This window comes from Musca autumnalis, unplaced genomic scaffold, assembly GCF_047663935.1.
Source record: "Musca autumnalis isolate F117 unplaced genomic scaffold, ASM4766393v1 scaffold_5, whole genome shotgun sequence".
In the NCBI taxonomy this organism is placed as follows: Eukaryota; Metazoa; Arthropoda; class Insecta; order Diptera; family Muscidae; genus Musca; species Musca autumnalis.
The window spans coordinates 183669599-183688848 of record NW_027412088.1 but is presented as its reverse complement, the minus strand read 5'-3'; the positions used below and the strand labels follow the sequence as shown (position 1 = coordinate 183688848).

General features: G+C 38.6%; 2 protein-coding genes across 2 annotated transcripts in view; both read right to left on the bottom strand.

Annotated features, from left to right (window-relative positions):
* LOC141405330 (uncharacterized) overlaps window positions 1–6214 on the bottom strand; it is a 540708-nt gene extending 534494 nt beyond the window's left edge. Inside the window, exon 1 of the mRNA XM_073989547.1 lies at window positions 6197–6214. The gene's annotated coding sequence lies outside the window, so the exon portion shown is untranslated. The remainder of the gene's footprint in view (window positions 1–6196) is intronic.
* Window positions 6215–16779: 10565 nt separating this feature from the next.
* LOC141386873 (uncharacterized) lies at window positions 16780–17482 on the bottom strand. The gene is made up of 3 exons (XM_073955775.1): window positions 17420–17482; window positions 17021–17359; window positions 16780–16935 (listed from the first exon to the last, which is right to left on the bottom strand). The coding sequence occupies exons 1-3, from the start codon at window positions 17480–17482 to the stop codon at window positions 16780–16782; spliced, it is 558 nt and encodes a 185-aa protein (XP_073811876.1).
* Window positions 17483–19250: the final 1768 nt, after the last annotated feature.

The window sequence follows — 19250 nt, the reverse complement described above, 5'->3', positions numbered from 1 at the left end:
CTTGGAGGACTGTAGGTCCTTGGAAAAAATTAGTTTAAAAATCCACGCTTGGAGGACTGTAGGTCCTTGGAAAAAATTAGTTTAAAAATTCACGCTTGGAAGACGGTAGGTCCTGGCAAAAATTCCTTTAAAAATCCACACTTGGAGGACTGTAGATCCTTGGCAAAAATTCCTTTAAAAATCCACACTTGGAGGACTGTAGATCCTTGGCAAAAATTCCTTTAAAAATCCACACTTGGAGGACTGTAGATCCTTGGCAAAAATTCCTTTAAAAATTTACGCTTAGAGGACTGTAGGTCCTTGGAAAAAATTAGTTTAAAAATCCACGCTTGGAGGACTGTAGGTCCTTGGAAAAAATTAGTTTAAAAATCCACGCTTGGAGGACTGTAGGTCCTTGGAAAAAATTAGTTTAAAAATCCACGCTTGGAGGACTGTAGGTCCTTGGAAAAAATTAGTTTAAAAATCCACGCTTGGAGGACTGTAGGTCCTTGGAAAAAATTAGTTTAAAAATCCACGCTTGGAGGACTGTAGGTCCTTGGAAAAAATTAGTTTAAAAATCCACGCTTGGAGGACTGTAGGTCCTTGGAAAAAATTAGTTTAAAAATCCACGCTTGGAGGACTGTAGGTCCTTGGAAAAAATTAGTTTAAAAATCCACGCTTGGAGGACTGTAGGTCCTTGGAAAAAATTAGTTTAAAAATCCACGCTTGGAGGACTGTAGGTCCTTGGAAAAAATTAGTTTAAAAATCCACGCTTGGAGGACTGTAGGTCCTTGGAAAAAATTAGTTTAAAAATCCACGCTTGGAGGACTGTAGGTCCTTGGAAAAAATTAGTTTAAAAATCCACGCTTGGAGGACTGTAGGTCCTTGGAAAAAATTAGTTTAAAAATCCACGCTTGGAGGACTGTAGGTCCTTGGAAAAAATTAGTTTAAAAATCCACGCTTGGAGGACTGTAGGTCCTTGGAAAAAATTAGTTTAAAAATCCACGCTTGGAGGACTGTAGGTCCTTGGAAAAAATTAGTTTAAAAATCCACGCTTGGAGGACTGTAGGTCCTTGGAAAAAATTAGTTTAAAAATCCACGCTTGGAGGACTGTAGGTCCTTGGAAAAAATTAGTTTAAAAATCCACGCTTGGAGGACTGTAGGTCCTTGGAAAAAATTAGTTTAAAAATCCACGCTTGGAGGACTGTAGGTCCTTGGAAAAAATTAGTTTAAAAATCCACGCTTGGAGGACTGTAGGTCCTTGGAAAAAATTAGTTTAAAAATCCACGCTTGGAGGACTGTAGGTCCTTGGAAAAAATTAGTTTAAAAATCCACGCTTGGAGGACTGTAGGTCCTTGGAAAAAATTAGTTTAAAAATCCACGCTTGGAGGACTGTAGGTCCTTGGAAAAAATTAGTTTAAAAATCCACGCTTGGAGGACTGTAGGTCCTTGGAAAAAATTAGTTTAAAAATCCACGCTTGGAGGACTGTAGGTCCTTGGAAAAAATTAGTTTAAAAATCCACGCTTGGAGGACTGTAGGTCCTTGGAAAAAATTAGTTTAAAAATCCACGCTTGGAGGACTGTAGGTCCTTGGAAAAAATTAGTTTAAAAATCCACGCTTGGAGGACTGTAGGTCCTTGGAAAAAATTAGTTTAAAAATCCACGCTTGGAGGACTGTAGGTCCTTGGAAAAAATTAGTTTAAAAATCCACGCTTGGAGGACTGTAGGTCCTTGGAAAAAATTAGTTTAAAAATCCACGCTTGGAGGACTGTAGGTCCTTGGAAAAAATTAGTTTAAAAATCCACGCTTGGAGGACTGTAGGTCCTTGGAAAAAATTAGTTTAAAAATCCACGCTTGGAGGACTGTAGGTCCTTGGAAAAAATTAGTTTAAAAATCCACGCTTGGAGGACTGTAGGTCCTTGGAAAAAATTAGTTTAAAAATCCACGCTTGGAGGACTGTAGGTCCTTGGAAAAAATTAGTTTAAAAATCCACGCTTGGAGGACTGTAGGTCCTTGGAAAAAATTAGTTTAAAAATCCACGCTTGGAGGACTGTAGGTCCTTGGAAAAAATTAGTTTAAAAATCCACGCTTGGAGGACTGTAGGTCCTTGGAAAAAATTAGTTTAAAAATCCACGCTTGGAGGACTGTAGGTCCTTGGAAAAAATTAGTTTAAAAATCCACGCTTGGAGGACTGTAGGTCCTTGGAAAAATTAGTTTAAAAATCCACGCTTGGAGGACTGTAGGTCCTTGGAAAAAATAACTTTAAAAATCCACGCTTGGAGGACTGTAGGTCCTTGGAAAAAAATAGTTTAAAAATCAGTGCTTGGAGGACTGTAGGTCCTTGGAAAAAATAACTTTAAAAATCCACGCTTGGAGGACTGTAGGTCCTTGGAAAAAATTAGTTTAAAAATCCACGCTTGGAGAACTGTAGGTCCTTGGAAAAAATTAGTTTAAACATCCACGCTTGGAGGACTGTAGGTCCTTGGAAAAAATTAGTTTAAAAATCAGTGCTTGGAGGACTGTAGGTCCTTGGAAAAAATTAGTTTAAAAATCAGTGCTTGGAGGACTGTAGGTCCTTGGAAAAAATAACTTTAAAAATCCACGCTTGGAGGACTGTAGGTCCTTGGAAAAAATTAGTTTAAAAATCCACGCTTGGAGGACTGTAGGTCCTTGGAAAAAATTAGTTTAAAAATCCACGCTTGGAGGACAGTAGGTCCTTGGAAAAAATTAGTTTAAAAATCCACGCATGGAGGACTGCAGGTGGTTGGAAAAAAATACTTTAAAAATCCACGCATGGAGGGCTGTAGGTGGTTGGAAAAAATTAGTTTAAAAATCCACGCTTGGAGGACTGTAGGTCCTTGGAAAAAATTAGTTTAAAAATCCACTCTTGGAGGACTGTAGGTCCTTGGAAAAAATTAGTTTAAAAATCCACGCTTGGAGGACTGTAGGTCCTTGGAAAAAATTAGTTTAAAAATCCACGCTTGGAGGACTGTAGGTCCTTGGAAAAAATTAGTTTAAAAATCCACGCTTGGAGGACTGTAGGTCCTTGGAAAAAATTAGTTTAAAAATCCACGCTTGGAGGACTGTAGGTCCTTGGAAAAAATTAGTTTAAAAATCCACGCTTGGAGGACTGTAGGTCCTTGGAAAAAATTAGTTTAAAAATCCACGCTTGGAGGACTGTAGGTCCTTGGAAAAAATTAGTTTAAAAATCCACGCTTGGAGGACTGTAGGTCCTTGGAAAAAATTAGTTTAAAAATCCACGCTTGGAGGACTGTAGGTCCTTGGAAAAAATTAGTTTAAAAATCCACGCTTGGAGGACTGTAGGTCCTTGGAAAAAATTAGTTTAAAAATCCACGCTTGGAGGACTGTAGGTCCTTGGAAAAAATTAGTTTAAAAATCCACGCTTGGAGGACTGTAGGTCCTTGGAAAAAATTAGTTTAAAAATCCACGCTTGGAGGACTGTAGGTCCTTGGAAAAAATTAGTTTAAAAATCCACGCTTGGAGGACTGTAGGTCCTTGGAAAAAATTAGTTTAAAAATCCACGCTTGGAGGACTGTAGGTCCTTGGAAAAAATTAGTTTAAAAATCCACGCTTGGAGGACTGTAGGTCCTTGGAAAAAATTAGTTTAAAAATCCACGCTTGGAGGACTGTAGGTCCTTGGAAAAAATTAGTTTAAAAATCCACGCTTGGAGGACTGTAGGTCCTTGGAAAAAATTAGTTTAAAAATCCACGCTTGGAGGACTGTAGGTCCTTGGAAAAAATTAGTTTAAAAATCCACGCTTGGAGGACTGTAGGTCCTTGGAAAAAATTAGTTTAAAAATCCACGCTTGGAGGACTGTAGGTCCTTGGAAAAAATTAGTTTAAAAATCCACGCTTGGAGGACTGTAGGTCCTTGGAAAAAATTAGTTTAAAAATCCACGCTTGGAGGACTGTAGGTCCTTGGAAAAAATTAGTTTAAAAATCCACGCTTGGAGGACTGTAGGTCCTTGGAAAAAATTAGTTTAAAAATCCACGCTTGGAGGACTGTAGGTCGTTGGAAAAAATTACTTTAAAAATCCACGCTTGGAGGACTGTAGGTCGGGTCAAAAATTACTTTAAAAATCCACGAATGGAGGACTGTAGGTCGGGTCAAAAATTACTTTAAAAATCCACGAATGGAGGACTGTAGGTTGTTGGAAAACTGACTTTAAAAATCCACGCATGGAGGACTGTAGGGTGTTGGAAAACTGACTTTAAAAATCCACGCTTGGAGGACTGTAGGTCGTTGAAAAAAATTACATTAAAAATCCGCGCCTGGAGGACTGTAGGTCGTTGGAAAAAGTGATTTTAAAAATCCACGCTTGGAAAAACTCACATTAAAAACCCACGCTTCGAGGAGTGTTGATCCTTGAAAAGCGTATTTTAAACATCCACGCTTATAGAATTTTTACCTTTTTAACAAACATCATAAAAAATTTGTTACTAGCTTGATTTTGTGTTAATATCTGACTAATGCCATTTTAATGTCCATATAGTTCGGTATTTATAAATAATTTAAAAGTAAAAATAGGTATTTTTTACAACAGATGAGAATCAATTTAAGTTCTGCTGGGTCTTCACTTGCACAAAGGCATTCTTCTTTATTCTAAATTAGTCAAATAAAAATGTTGTTCCTGAAACTTATTCTCTACCTTGCAATAAATCATTGTTTAAAGGAAGTCCAGGTAAAGTTGCAGTTAAAACTTAATTTGAAAAGTCTAGTTTCTTGCTACCTCTATCCGGCGTGCATTTTCGTGTTTTAGGCAATACGGAAGACAGAATTTTCCTTAGAAATAAAAAATCTGCGTTGCGATCTCTCTACCGATTTCGTAAAACGTAGTTATTGCCGTGTACAGAATGAGCCCAAAAACAAATATGTCATCAACATGTTCGTTGAATTCCGTCGTCAAATTCTACTGGGTACAGATGTTGTCGTTATTCTTGATGTTCGACCCATTAACGGGAAAAAGTCATTCAAGTTGATCAATCCAAAAGTCAAACTTTGCGATATGTTGGAAATTTGAAATTCAATCCTATATTTAGTTTAATATTACAGCAAATGTTTGAACATAGCAATCTTCCATTATCGTGTCCTATAAAGGGGGTAAGTTGCGGGAGTCTTAGTTACTTTGTTGATGTTCGTTGATTTAATTATTTTCTTTGCTTATTTTTTTCCCATAGAATATTCCCTATAATGTAGGCAATATGATATTTAATGATGGAATTATTCCCAGTTACGCACCATCGTGCGACTATAATTTTACCATGGCATATGTTTACAAAAAAACTGAAATTGGTACAGCATTTGCGAATGGTTGAGATAAAAGAAAATAAAAATTAATAATTATAGAAAAATAAAGAAAACATTGTTAGCATATTGATACCGGAAACAACAATTTATTGAAACCATATAACATTGCCACTTTGGCAGACTTTCTCTCAATGGGCCTGTGGATGGTGTTTTTGGTGTCTTGAGTTATATATACAGCAGAAAAAGTATCTTTAGGTTTTTTGAAGACAACAGAAGAACTCTTAGGTTCTGTTATAGACAACTGAAGAACTCTTAAAGTCTTCCATAAAACATTTAAGACCTCTTGGGATCTTATAGCGATAACGAAGGGCCCCAGGGAACTCTATAGACAACAAAAGACCTCTTCAGGTTATCGATATACAACTGAAGACCTCATAAGGTGTTCCGTAGTGCTATTGATGTCTCGTACGGTCAATAGATATCCTCTTGTGTTCTACAGTAGATAAAAGATTACCTATTGATGACTTCTAAAGGCAATATAAGGCATTTTGAGTTCTTCTATAGATAACGGAGGACTTCTTGCGATTTTTTGTAGCAAACAGAAGACCTCTTGAGTTCTTCTACAGACAACGGCAGACCTCTTGTGGTCTTCTATAAATAACAATGAGCAGAGGACCTCTTCATATCTTCTATAGGCAACACAAGACTTTTTGAACACTCCTTAAAATTTTAAATAGACGACAAGGGTCTTCTTGATGTCACAGAAGACCTCTTGAAAATTTCTGTAGACAACAGAAGACCTCTTAAAAATGTCTATGGACCTTAAAAAAAGTTTTCAAGTCCTATAAAAAGTTGTCAAGTCTTAGAGGACCTCTTGAAGTCTTCTATACAATCGTAGGCGGCAGCAGGTCATTTATGTATAATAGAAGACTTATGGAGGTGTTATGTAGACAACAAAAAATCTCTTGAGGCCTTATAAAGACAATAGAAATCCCCTTGAGTTCTTTTATAGACAACTAAGGACCTCTTGCGATTTTCGGTAGAAAGCAGGATACCCCTTTAAATATTCTGCAGACAATGGGATACCTCTTGTGGTCTTTTACAGATAACAGTCAGCGGAAGATCTCTTGATATCTTCTATAGGCGAGAGAATACCTCTTGAACACAACTCAAAGTTTACAATAGACAACAAAAGTCCTCTTGAGGTTACAGAACACCTCTTGAAGACTTCTATAGACAACAGAAAATCTTTTGAGTTCTTCTGTAGACAAGAGCGGATCTCTTATTATCTTCTATGAACCTCAGAAAACGTTTTGAAGTCTTCAATAAAGAACAAAGGGCCTCATGAAAACCTCTTGACGTTTTCTATAGTGAATCGAAGACCTCTTTACGTCATTTATATACACCAGAACAGCTCTGGAGATCCTCTATAGACAACTGCATATCTCTTGTGGTCCTCTGCAGCAAAAGACCTTTTCATATCCTCAATATGCAACAGAAGGCCTCTTGAGTTCTACTATAAGCTACAGATGACCTCTTAAGTTATTTTAAGGGTAACGGAAGGCCTATCGAAATCTTCGGTATACAATCGAAGACTTTTTTGTGGTTTTCTATATGTAACAGAAAATCTTTTGAGATCTTCTGTACATAACAGAAGACCTCTTGCGGTTTTCTATAAACAATAAAAACATCTTGCGGTCTTCTACAGACAACGGAAGACCTGTTGTGGTCTTCTACAGATAATAGTCAGCAGAAGACCTCTTGATATCCTCTATAGGCAAAAGAAAACCTCTTGAACACTACTTAAAGTGTTCAATAGACAACAAAAGTCCTCTTGAGGTTACAGAACCCCTCTTGAGATCTTCTTTAGACAACAGAAGATCTCTTGAGGTCTCCTTTTTTTGGACAAAAGAGAACAAAAACCCAATTGAGAAGAGAAAACCTGATGTTTTCAATAGACAACAGTAGACCTCTTGCGGTGTTCTATAGATGTATTCTATAGACAAAACTGGATCTCTTAAGGTCTTCTTTAGACAACAGAGGACCTCTTCAGGTCTTATGTAGACAACAAAAGACCTCTTGCGGTCTTGAAGAGACAACAGACGACCTCTTGAGGTCTATAGTAGACATAAGACTTTTTAAGTTCTTCTATAGTAGACAAAAGACCTTTTAAGGTCCTCTTTTGTACACAGAAGGCCTTTTAAGGTATTTTTACACAGAAGTCCTTTTAACGTCTTCTCTAGTAGACTGAAGACCTTTAAAGGTCTTCTATAGTGGACAGAAGACATTCTGTTACAGACAAAGGCCTTTTAAGGTCTTCTTTAGTACACAAGTGACTTTCTAAGAATTTCTCTAGATGACAGAAGACCTTTTAAAGTCTTCTATAGTATGTAGAAGACATTTTAAAGTCTTCTATAGTAGATAGAAGACAGAGGACTTTTTATGGTCTTCTATAATTGACAGAAGACCTTTTAATGTCTTGTCTAGTAGACAGAAGGCCTTCGAATGTCTTCTATAGTTGACAGAAGTCGTCTTAAGGTCTTTTTTTAGTAGTTTTAGTAGAGAGAAGACCTCTTAAGGTCTTCTCTAGTGGACAGAAAACCTTCGAATGTCGTCTCCAGTATACAGAAGACCTCTTAAGGTCTTCTCTAGTACACAGAAAACCTTCGAATGTCTTCTATAGTATACAGAAGAACTTTTAACATCTTCTCTGGTAGACATGATACCTTTTAAGGTCTTCTCTGGTAAACAGAAGCTCTCTTAAGGTCTTCTCTAGTAGACAGAAAGATCTTTTGAGATCTTCTGTACACAACAGAAGACCTCTTGTGGTTTTCTACAAACAACAAAGACATCTTGCGGTCTTCTACAGACAACGGAATACCTGTTGTGGTCTTCTACAGATAATAGTCAGCAGAAGACCTCTTGATATCCTCTATAGGCAAAATAATACCTCTTGAACATTACTTAAAGTGTTCAATACACAACGAAAGTTACAGAACCCCTCTAGAGGTCTTCTTTATACAACAGAAGATCTCTTGAGGTCTTCTTTAGACAAAATAGAACAAAAACCCAATTGAGAACAGAAAACCTGTTGTCTTTAATAGACAACAGAATACCTCTTGCGGTGTTCTATAGACATACTCTATAAACCAAACAGGATCCCTTAAGGTCTTCTTAAGACAACAGAGGACCTCTTCAGGTCCTGTTGAAGTCTTGAAGAGGTCTATAGTAGACAGAAGACTTTTTAAGGTTTTCTATAGTAGACGGAAGACTCTTAAAGTCTTCTATAGTGGATAAAAGACCTTTTAAGGTCTTCTTTGGTACACAGAAGGCCTTTAGGGTATTTTTTTACACAGAAGGCCTTTTAATGTCTTCTCTAGTAGACTGAAGACGTTTAAAGGTCTTCTATAGTAGACAAAAGGCCTTTTAGGGTCTTCTATAGTAATTTTAAAGTAATTTTATCCAACTACCTACAGTCCTCCAAGCCTTGTTTTTTAAAGTAATTTTTCCACGGACCTACAATCCTCCAAGACTGGATTTTAAAGTAATTTCTCCACAGACCTACTATCCTCCAAGCGTCGGCTTTTGAAGTAATTTTTCCACGGACTTACGATTCTCCAAGCGTGGATTTTTAAAGTATTTTGTTCCAAGGACGTACAGTCCTTTAAGCCGGGTTTTTTTACAGTAATTTTCCACGGACCTACGACCCACCAAGCGTGGATTTTTAAAGTATTTTGTTCCAAGGACGTACAGTCCTTTGAGCCGGGTTTTTTTTAAAGTAATTTTCCACGGACCTACGACCCACCAAGCGTGGATTTTTAAAGTAAAGTTTTCCAACGACCTACAGTCCTCCAATTTTTCCACAGACCTACGATTCTCCAAGCCTTGATTTTAAAAGTAAGTTTTTCCAAAGCCCTACAGTCCTCCAAGCCTGGCTTTTTAAAGATTTCTAAAGTAATTTAATCCAACGACCTACAGTCCTCCAAGCCTGGATTTTAAAGTAATTTTTCCACGGACCTACGATCCTCCAACTGTGGGCTTTTAAAGCAATTTTTTAACGGACCTACGATCCTCCAAGCGTGGAATGTTAAAGTATTTTTTCCAAGCACCTACAGTCCTCCAAGCTTGGATTTTTAAAGTAATTTTTCTACAGACCTACGATCCTTCAAGCGTGGATTTTTAAAGCAAGTTTTTCCAACGTCCTACAGTCCTCCAAGACTGGATTTTTAAAGTATTTTTTCCACGGACCTACGATCCTCCAAAGTAAAGTAAGTTTTTCCAACGACCTACAGTCTTCCAGAACCTGGATTTTTAAAGTAATTTTCCACGGACCTACGATGCACCAAGCGTGGATTTTTAAAGAATTTTTCCCAAGCACCTACCGTCCTCCCAGCTTGGATTTTCAAAGTAATTTTTCCACAGACCTACGATCCTCCAAGTGTGGATTTTTAAAGTAAGTTTTTCCAATGACCTATAGTCCTCCAAGCCTTTTAAAGCAAGTTTTTCCAACGCCCTACAGTCCCCCAAGCCTGGATTTTTAAAGTAATTTTTCCACGGACCTACAGTCCTCCAAGCCTTTTAAAGCAAGTTTTTCCAACGCCCTACAGTCCCCCAAGCCTGCATTTTTAAAGTAATTTTTAACGCTCCTCCAACCGTGGTTTTTATACCCTCCACCATAGCGTGGATTTTTAAAGTAAGTTTTTCCAACGTCCTACAGTCCTCCAAGACTGGATTTTTAATATAATTTTCCCCCGGACCTACGATCGTCCAAAGTAAAGTAATTTTTTCCAAAGACCTACAGTCTTCCAGAACCTGGATTTTTAAATTAATTTTCCACGGACCTACGATGTACCAAGCGTGGATTTTTAAAGAATTTCTTCCCAAGCACCTACCGTCCTCCAAGCATGGATTTTCAAAGTAATTTTTACACAGACCTACGATCCTCCAAGCGTGGATTTTTAAAGTAAGTTTTTCCTAACCTACAGTCCTCCAAACCTTTTAAAGCAAGTTTTTCCAACGCCCTACAGTCCCTCAAACCTGGATTTTTAAAGTAATTTTTCCACGGACCTACAGTCCTCCAAGCCTTTTAAAGCAAGTTTTTCCAATTTTAAAGTAAATTTTAACGCTCCTCCAACCGTGGTTTTTATATCCTCCACCATAGTGTGGAGGGTATATTAAGTTTGTTTTTCCGTTTGTAACGCATTTAAATATACATTTGTGACCCTACAAAGTATATATATTCTTGGTCAGGATAAAATGCTGAGTCGAGCTAGACATGTCCGTCTGTTGTAATCACTCTAGCGTCCGCAAAAATTGAGATAGTGAGCTGGAATTTTGCACCCGGCCATCTTTTTTCCATAGGTATTTAGGTATAGCCCCAATGTAACGGTACTTCCCGATTTTCGGTATTTTGAGGGATTTGTAACCGAACAGCCGTTATTTCGCATTTAAGGTTCTTGACGGCCACAACACAACTCCACCAAAAACGGTGAGCATAGGTCCATGTTAAGGTGTAGCTCCCATATAACGGTACCTCTCGATTTTCGGTATTTTGAGAATTTTTTGGTACAATTTGTAAACTAAACTAATATGGTGGCTATTAGGGTTATGACTTTTTTACAACCTCATATCCCTGTATCATAGCGTGATGAGTTTGGCCATAAGATTACATAAAATCTTAATTATAAGGTGATTAGGTGAAAAAACCTCACGCACAAAATGATTTTAAAATTTGAATTTATCAAAATTATGGACAATTTTTTGAAGTCACTGAAAACAGATATATAATTGAAAATAAACTTTAGATCCACATGAGATAATTAAAATGGCATAAAATTTATTTCTCACTATTTTTCTTTAATTCTGAGAATCGTAAAAATGTCGTAAACGCTTTTATTCAAAAATATAATTTTTTAACAAAAACAAAAAATTTAAAATTTTTTCAAAGTGACTTTTTTCGCGACGTTTTTCATATTTGAATGAAATAAACGTTATTATAGTTATTAGTAGGCTTATATTTATTAATTTGTGCAACAAACAATAATTAAAAAAAAAAAAAATTTTTTTCATTTCATATATTTTTTCTAAAAATTATTTTTTTAAAATCGATTTGTGCGTGAACTTTTTTTATATTTCAATGGAATAAACGATAGCATAGTGATTAATAGGCAAAAGTTCATTCATCCCTTCTACAGGAAATAATTTTTGAGGAAAAATGTCAAAAAGTCATAACCCTAGTGGCTATACCTAAGCATGGACATATGTTGAAAATTTTCTATGGAGAAGATTCGTGAACATCAAATTAACCGAAAATCGGTACCGTAATATGGGGTATATTCCAAAACATTGGCCTATTCTGATAATTTTTGGTGGAGAAGTTGGTACAATTTTTAAGGTCTTCTGTGGTAGACATGATACCTTTTAAGGTCTTCTCCGGTAGACAGAAGACCTTTTAAAGTCGTCTATAGCGGACAAGTGACCTTTTTAGGTCGTCTTTCGTACACAAAAGGCCGTATAAAGTCTTCTCCAGTAGACAGAAGACCTTTTAAGTTATTCTATAGTGGAGAGGACGTAGGAAACCCTACGCCAAAACGGCCACGGTGGCAAACGATGACGAGCTCCTAGTTGCAATCATCGACCGAGCTGACCCCTTCGGGAAAATCAGCGAAAGTCACTGGTTGCTCTTCGAGACTCGGCTTCGTTTAGCCATTGTGTCCACTGAGGCGAACCAGGGTGACCGCCAGTTTGGTGGCGCCTTCCTTCATAAGGGAGTTAAAGTCATTAAATGTCTCAACAGGAGCTCGCAAGAGTACCTTAAGAAGACCGTTAATGGCTTTGATGAACTTTGGGAGGGGGCAAAAATTGCTGCGGTGTCCATAACGGAGATTCCGTCTAGGAAGGTATTCCCAGCATGGGTTCCCCCACCTACCGTGGATAAGGAACTTCTGCTGAGGATGCTGGAGCTCCAGAACCCAGGTCTCCTTACTAAGGACTGGACTGCAATGAGTCTAACCCCTTGTAAGGAGAATGGGGGGATGGATGTCAAGATGGCGATAGACTCCTCAGGAGAGGAGTACCTTAAGGTTCGTGAGGGAAAACTGAACTTTGGTTCAGGATGGGTTCGGTTCCGGCTGATTCCACCTCGCGAAAGTCAGTAGGAGTAGGTAGGCGGCAGGTGCTACGCATTTTGCAGATTAATCTGCATCATTGTAAAGCAGCTGCCGCCGAACTACTCCTGTCCCCCACGAACTCAGAGGTAGACATTGTTCTAGTACAGGAACCTTATATATACAAAAATAAGGTCTCTGGACTGAACAATGCCAACTTCGAGGTCTTCGCATCGTCCGAAGGGGACAAGGTGAGGACCTGTGTGGTAGGTAGGAAGAACCTCAATCTAATCTTTCTAATTATAGTAATGGAGACATGTGCACGGTGCGACTGGAGAACGGCAGAGAGAAGGCCACTCTCCTGTCCTCAATCTACATGCCATATGAGGACCCTGATCCACCAAATCAGGGGGTACACAGGCTGCTAAAGGAGAACCTGAGCGTTTGTAACGTAATCCTTGGATGTGACGCCAACGCCCACCATTTTCACTGGGGCAGCAAAGATACAAACACTAGAGGTGAGTCGATTTTCAACTTTATATTATCTTACAATCTAAGAATATGTAATAAAGGAAACGACCCTACCTTTAAAATTAGAGACAGGGAGGAGGTCATTGAAATAACCCTGTCAAATTTAGATGATTCTGTCGTCAAGAACTGGAGGGTATCCAACAAATGTTTCTTTTCGGATCATATGAGGATATACTTTGAAATCTCTTTCGACGGAGTCCGCCAAAATCCTTATAGGAACCCGAGAAGGACGGACTGGGCCAGGTTCACTGACGAACCATCAACTGTCACTCTCCGGAAGGATAGAAACAGTTGCTGAGCTTAACAGTAAGGTGTCCAACCTAACAGAAGTCCTTCTTCGCTGCCATAAGGATGCCTGTCCATTAACTTATCCCGGGAAGAAATCCCAACCGGTGTGGTGGAACAAGGATCTTGGCGAACTGCGGAAAAACACCAAAAAGCTGTACCACAGGGCGCACTCGACAAAACTAGACAGTGACTGGGAATCGTATAAAGCGAGTTTCACCAAATACAAGAGTGAAATCAAGCGTGCCAAAAAGAAGTCATGGGTTTGTTTCTGTGAGTCTGTAGAAGGGGTAAATGACGCTGCCAGATTCCGTAAGATACTCTCGAAGGACCCCAAATCCATTGGTAGTGTCAAAAAACCGGACGGCACGTGGACAGACTCAGGTCTTGAGACTCTAAACCTTCTAGCTGAGACCCACTTCCCTGACTGCACGGACGCCAGTAACCTTCACTATGAATGTGATAACTTCCAAGTCCAAGCGTCAGTGGACGAGAGCCTCATTGATAAGGTTGTAAGCAGAAACAAAATAAAGTGGGCAGTAAGTACATTCAAACCCTATAAGTCACCTGGTCCAGATGGAGTAATTCCTGCGATGCTTCATTTTGCCGCACCGCAGATATACCAAATTCTGGAGGAGATCTTTAGGGCCTGTTTGTTTCTTTCCTGCGTACCAGATCTGTGGAAAGAGGTAAAGGTGACTTATATCCCCAAGGCGGGGAAAGCCAGTCACTCTGCACCGAAAGACTACAGACCTATTAGCCTATCCTCCTTTCTCCTCAAGACACTCGAACGACTGATCGATCTGGAGATTAGGAGCTTTGTAGACACTGCCTCGCTGAGCAACTCGCAGCATGCCTACATGAAAGGTAAATCTGTCGAAACTGCTCTTCATGAGGTCGTGGGTTTCATTGAGAGAAACATGGAGAATTCAAACTTTACCTTGGCGGCTTTCCTGGATATAGAAGGAGCCTTCAACAACGTAAAACTTGAATCCATTCATCTCTCGCTTAGAGCGGTCAACACCCCGGAAACCCTGATCTGCTGGATAAAGAGAATGCTGGAGAGCAGGATCATAAATTCCAGCATTGGGGAGTTGACAACAAGGAAGACAGTAACTAGAGGTACTCCCCAGGGAGGTGTACTCTCACCGCTGCTGTGGCTACTTGTGATAAATAATATTTTGGCGGAATTCGACAATCAGGGCATTAAGGTTGTCGCATACGCGGATGATGTAGTTATACTAATAACTGGCAAATTCTTGTCCACAATTTCGGAGCTTATGCAAAGAGCCTTATCAAAGCTGTCCCGTTGGGCCACCACAAATGGCCTTGGTGTAAATCCAACGAAAACAGAACTGGTATTGTTCACCAGAAAGCGTAAGCTCGGCGACTTCATACCACCAACATTGGATGGAGTGCAGTTACATCTATCTCCTGAGGCCAAATACCTAGGTACAATCCTGGATTCTCAATTGAGATGGAAAAGGAACGTCGAGGAACGGACGAAGAGAGGTATGATCGCACTCTATTCATGTAAGAATTCGATTGGGAAAAGTTGGGGGTTAAATCCAGCTATTATACACTGGTTGTATAATACTGTTGTGAGACCCATCCTATCCTATGGATGTCTTGTCTGGTGGCATGCGCTTCGACATACGTCGAACTCTGGCAACATGGACAAGGTGCAAAGGGCAGCCTCGATCCTGATAACTGGAGCTTTTAGAAGTACACCACAAGCAGCTCTGAATGCGATGCTAAACCTCTTGCCCACGAGACTTAGCATCAAAGGTCAAGCAGCACGTAGTGCCCTAAGGCTACATGAATTGAATCGTTGGCGTGACAGCACCTATGGTCATGCATGCATTCTTCGGGAGCTAGGGCCAAACCTTAGCTTGAATCAGCAGGGGAAATACAGCGACTACTTATCACCAATCCATAGATTTGATGATTTTGAGGTCGTTATCCCTAGTAGAAATGACTGGATCCGTAGTAACCCTCCTCTGGACGGTCTGGCTTTCTATACAGACGGTTCCAAGATGGAAGAAGGTACCGGAGCTGGCGTCTACTGCGAGAAGCTTTGCCTCGAATACTCATATAGGTTGAATAGCGACTGTAGTGTTTTCCAAGCAGAAATCTTCGCGATCAAAATGGCCGCAGAGTTGATAAAAAGTCTGGATGCTGAAATCTTTGAACCGGTGACTATCTTCGTTGATAGTCAGCCGGCTCTTAAAGCCATCAAATCCCCCAATATCAAGTCTGAGGCCGTTCTTGAGTGTAGAACTGCTTTGGCGAACCTCACTAACGCTGTCCGACTCTGCTGGGTACCGGGACACTGTGACATTGTGGGAAACGAGAAGGCAGATGAACTGGCAAGACAAGGATCTCAATCAACAAGTCAAGCTATCACTGATTCTATCAAACCACCCATATGTCACGTTTTTCGGAAGGTGGAGACGTTCTTTGAAGAACAAGCCAAGGAACTATGGCATAATGAACCAAGGTGCAACGTGTCAAGGGCCATTTGGCCGAATCTTTCAACAAAGAGAACAACTTCACTTTTAAGTTTGAGTAAATCAGAAATCAGGGTATTGACGGGAGTCATTACCGGCCATTGCAACATCCGAGCTTTTATCGGCAAATGGGAGGATGATGGCGTGGACTATTGCAGGCTCTGTGAAGATGAGGAGGAAACGGAGACGATCGAGCATATTTTATGTCGTTGTCCGATGTTAACTCGAAAGCGATATAGATTAACAGGAATACGCTTTCCTCCAAGCTTAACCTTCTACTCAAACATGGAACCAACAATCATAAACAACATCATCAAAAATCTGAATTGGCTGGGACGGCGCGACCCATAAGCGTAACTACTTCTCTGACAGTTTTTTCCACCATCGCCAAATAAACCACCCTCTCTTTATTTATTATATCTTCATTTTTTCTTATAATTATTTCATTTATTACTACTTTCCAAACCACACCCCTTTTTTTCTTTATTTTTCTCTCTTTTCTCTTCTCTTGTCTTTTCAGGTAATTCTGAACCTCTTTTTTTCCTTATGTATGATCACAATGACCGAAAGGTCTCCGAGTGGCGTAGTCAATATATATATATATATATATATATAGACTACACATCCCCAAACCTAACCTAACCTATTCTATAGTGGATATAAGACCCTTTAAGGTCCCCTTAAGGACTTCTCTTGTAAACAGATAACCTTATTATGCCATTTATAGTGAACGGAAAGCCTTTTAATGTCTTCTATTATATACAGAATGCCTTTCTAGGTCTTTTACAGTAGACAATTGTCATATTAAGGTCTTCTATTATGAGATCTAGGACGATCTATTTTATAAGATCTGGGTTGAAATTACAGTAATGACTCGTGTGCTATGGAAGTTTTGCAAAAGTTGACGGTATTTGCGTGGCAATCAGCGACCTCATCGTCAGGGGAAAAAGCCCTGCAGGCCCATCGAAAATTGTTTGAGAGAAATTGTCTTTTTTCAGTGAGAGACTTTCGAAAAATTATACAGATAAACGTTTCTTTATTCATTTCTTTATAATTCCCTGTCAAATAATGGGTTTATAGTAAATTTATTAATTCGCATTTAAGCCTTCGGTATAGTGCCGCCTTGAGTTTCTGATGCAATAATTAATTTATCGTCTTCATATATGTTTAAAATAAAAGAAAAATTCATTATGGGTGCATAGGCCGGCAGTAGTTCCGATGTCACTGTATAATTGTTCATATAGTACAAATAATTCTGGAAAAATAACAACAACAAGAATATCAACAAAATAAATTATATTATTGCCAATGAAGGAAAAACGACTACTTTCTTTACTCACCCCTTTTATTGGACAATTATAGGGTAGATTACTGGTTCGTCTGGCTTCATCGAAGAGATCTTTGGCCAATGGTATTGGATATGTAGACATTGATAAAGCATCGCAAACGTTAATTTTAAAATCGAAAAATTTCACGACCTTAGACGTCCTTGGAGTACGAACATAGATGACAGCGTGGGCCACTGAGTTTTGGGCCATGTTACGATTATGCATAAATTTAACCGAGGCTACATAACGATCGGTAGCCAGTTTTGTTAGATGACACTCCAAACGTAGCACGGTATCGGTGTGATTGCAATATATGCTATACATAATGACATTGAAGCGACGATTACGGGACTGAAGGGGTTATATGGGGTTAACATACATAAATATAACACTATATTAGACATAGCTTACCCCATAGACAGTCTTGGCGGCAAATGTAAGAATGGAAAGAGTGATGAGTAGCTTCCAAATCATTTTCATTCTTTTTACTTGTCTTCCTTGTTAAGTGAACGGAATGAATATCATACCGATGTACAATGTTCAAATAATATTTTTACGGGTTTAATTGTAATCATTATTATTTTTAATGTGTGGAAAATTATTGTTTTTTTTGTTGTTATTAACTGGTGAGGTTTGGTCATATTTTGTCATAATATTTTTGCAAATTAGATAGATGGCCTTACAAATAAGAATGGCAACACACAAATAAGTTAATTGGTGGTAGTGTTTGTCTACCAAACTTTTTTGTAGATCAGCGATACGCGAAAGATTGATGGACAAAACCCACACACAATCAATTTTTCGCTATGAATTGCAGGGGTGCCAAGTTGGTGGTTTTCTCGCTACTTGTAGTGATGTTTGGCGTACAAAAACCACTGTTTAAGCAGGAATGTCAACTGTTTTAAGGTAAAAATCGCTACAGACCTATGGTGCGTATGTGGCTGTAGCGATTTTTACCTCGGAACAGTTGGCATCCCTGATGAATTGCACTATGAATTGAATCTCACTATATTTATAGAGAGAGAGATGATTTCTCTCACAGAGTCCTTGTGTTTAATATACACGTTGTTCATCTCTGATGTACCTTGATCTTTACAACAATTACCTTAAAAATTACGTTTGCTTGTCTGATGTCCCCTGGCAGAAATCACTCTAAAATTCCAAGTTTGGAGGACTGTTAGTCCTTGAAGAATTTACGTTAAACTTCTCCCCACGATTAAGGCGATTATTTATGCTATTAGCGAATTAAAGTTTCACTCTTTCCAAATATCAAAGAACATTTGCTCTTGCACACAAATACAAAGTCTTTTGAGTGAATATATGTGTGTGTTGAGTATGTATGTAAATATGTGAATCCTTTTGTTTGTAAGGACCATGTTTTCATTGTTTTGTAGCAAAGAAATTTAAGTAACTCATCATGTTTTCATTAAGTATAGCTACTTACTTACCTTCAACGCACACACACACACACCTACATACATTACGATATACAATAACAATGAACTCCTGCAGATTTTATGACTAAACTGAACAACATGTCTTTACGGTTGTAAATTTTACGAAGAAGGGATTTTCCCGTATAAAATTAATGAAGGTTTTATGTTTTTCATGTTAAGGATTTTTTCCATGATTCCTGTTTTTGTTGTTGCTGCTTAAATTAATGGATTTTGACAGAAACTGTTAATGAATAGAGAAAGAGGAATTCTTAAGTTTAAGTGGTGAAAACTAAGAAAACTTAGGGCAGCAAGAAGAAAAAGAAAAATTACTTTAATAAACCACACTTGGAGGAACGTTAAAGGTTGGAAAAAAATACTTTAAAAAACCACGCTTGGAGGAACGTTAGAGGTTGGAAAAAAAATACTTTAAAAAACCACGCTTGGAGCAACGTTAAAGGTTGGAAAAAATTACTTTAGAAAACCGCGATTGGAGGACCGTTAAAGGTTGGAAAAAAAAATACTTTAAATAACCAACCTTGGAGGTCCGTTAAAGCTTGGAAAAAATTACTTTAAAAAACTGGCTTGGAGGACAGTTAAAACTTGGAAAAAATTACATTAAAAAAGCACGCGTTGAGGACAGTTAAACCTTGGAAAAAATACTTTAAAAAACACGCTTGGAGGACCATTAAAAAACCACGCGTGGAGGACTGTTAAACCTTGGAAAAAATACTTTAAAAAAACACGCTTGGAGGACCAATAAAAAACCACACGTGGAGGACTGTTAAACCTTGGAAAAAATACTTTAA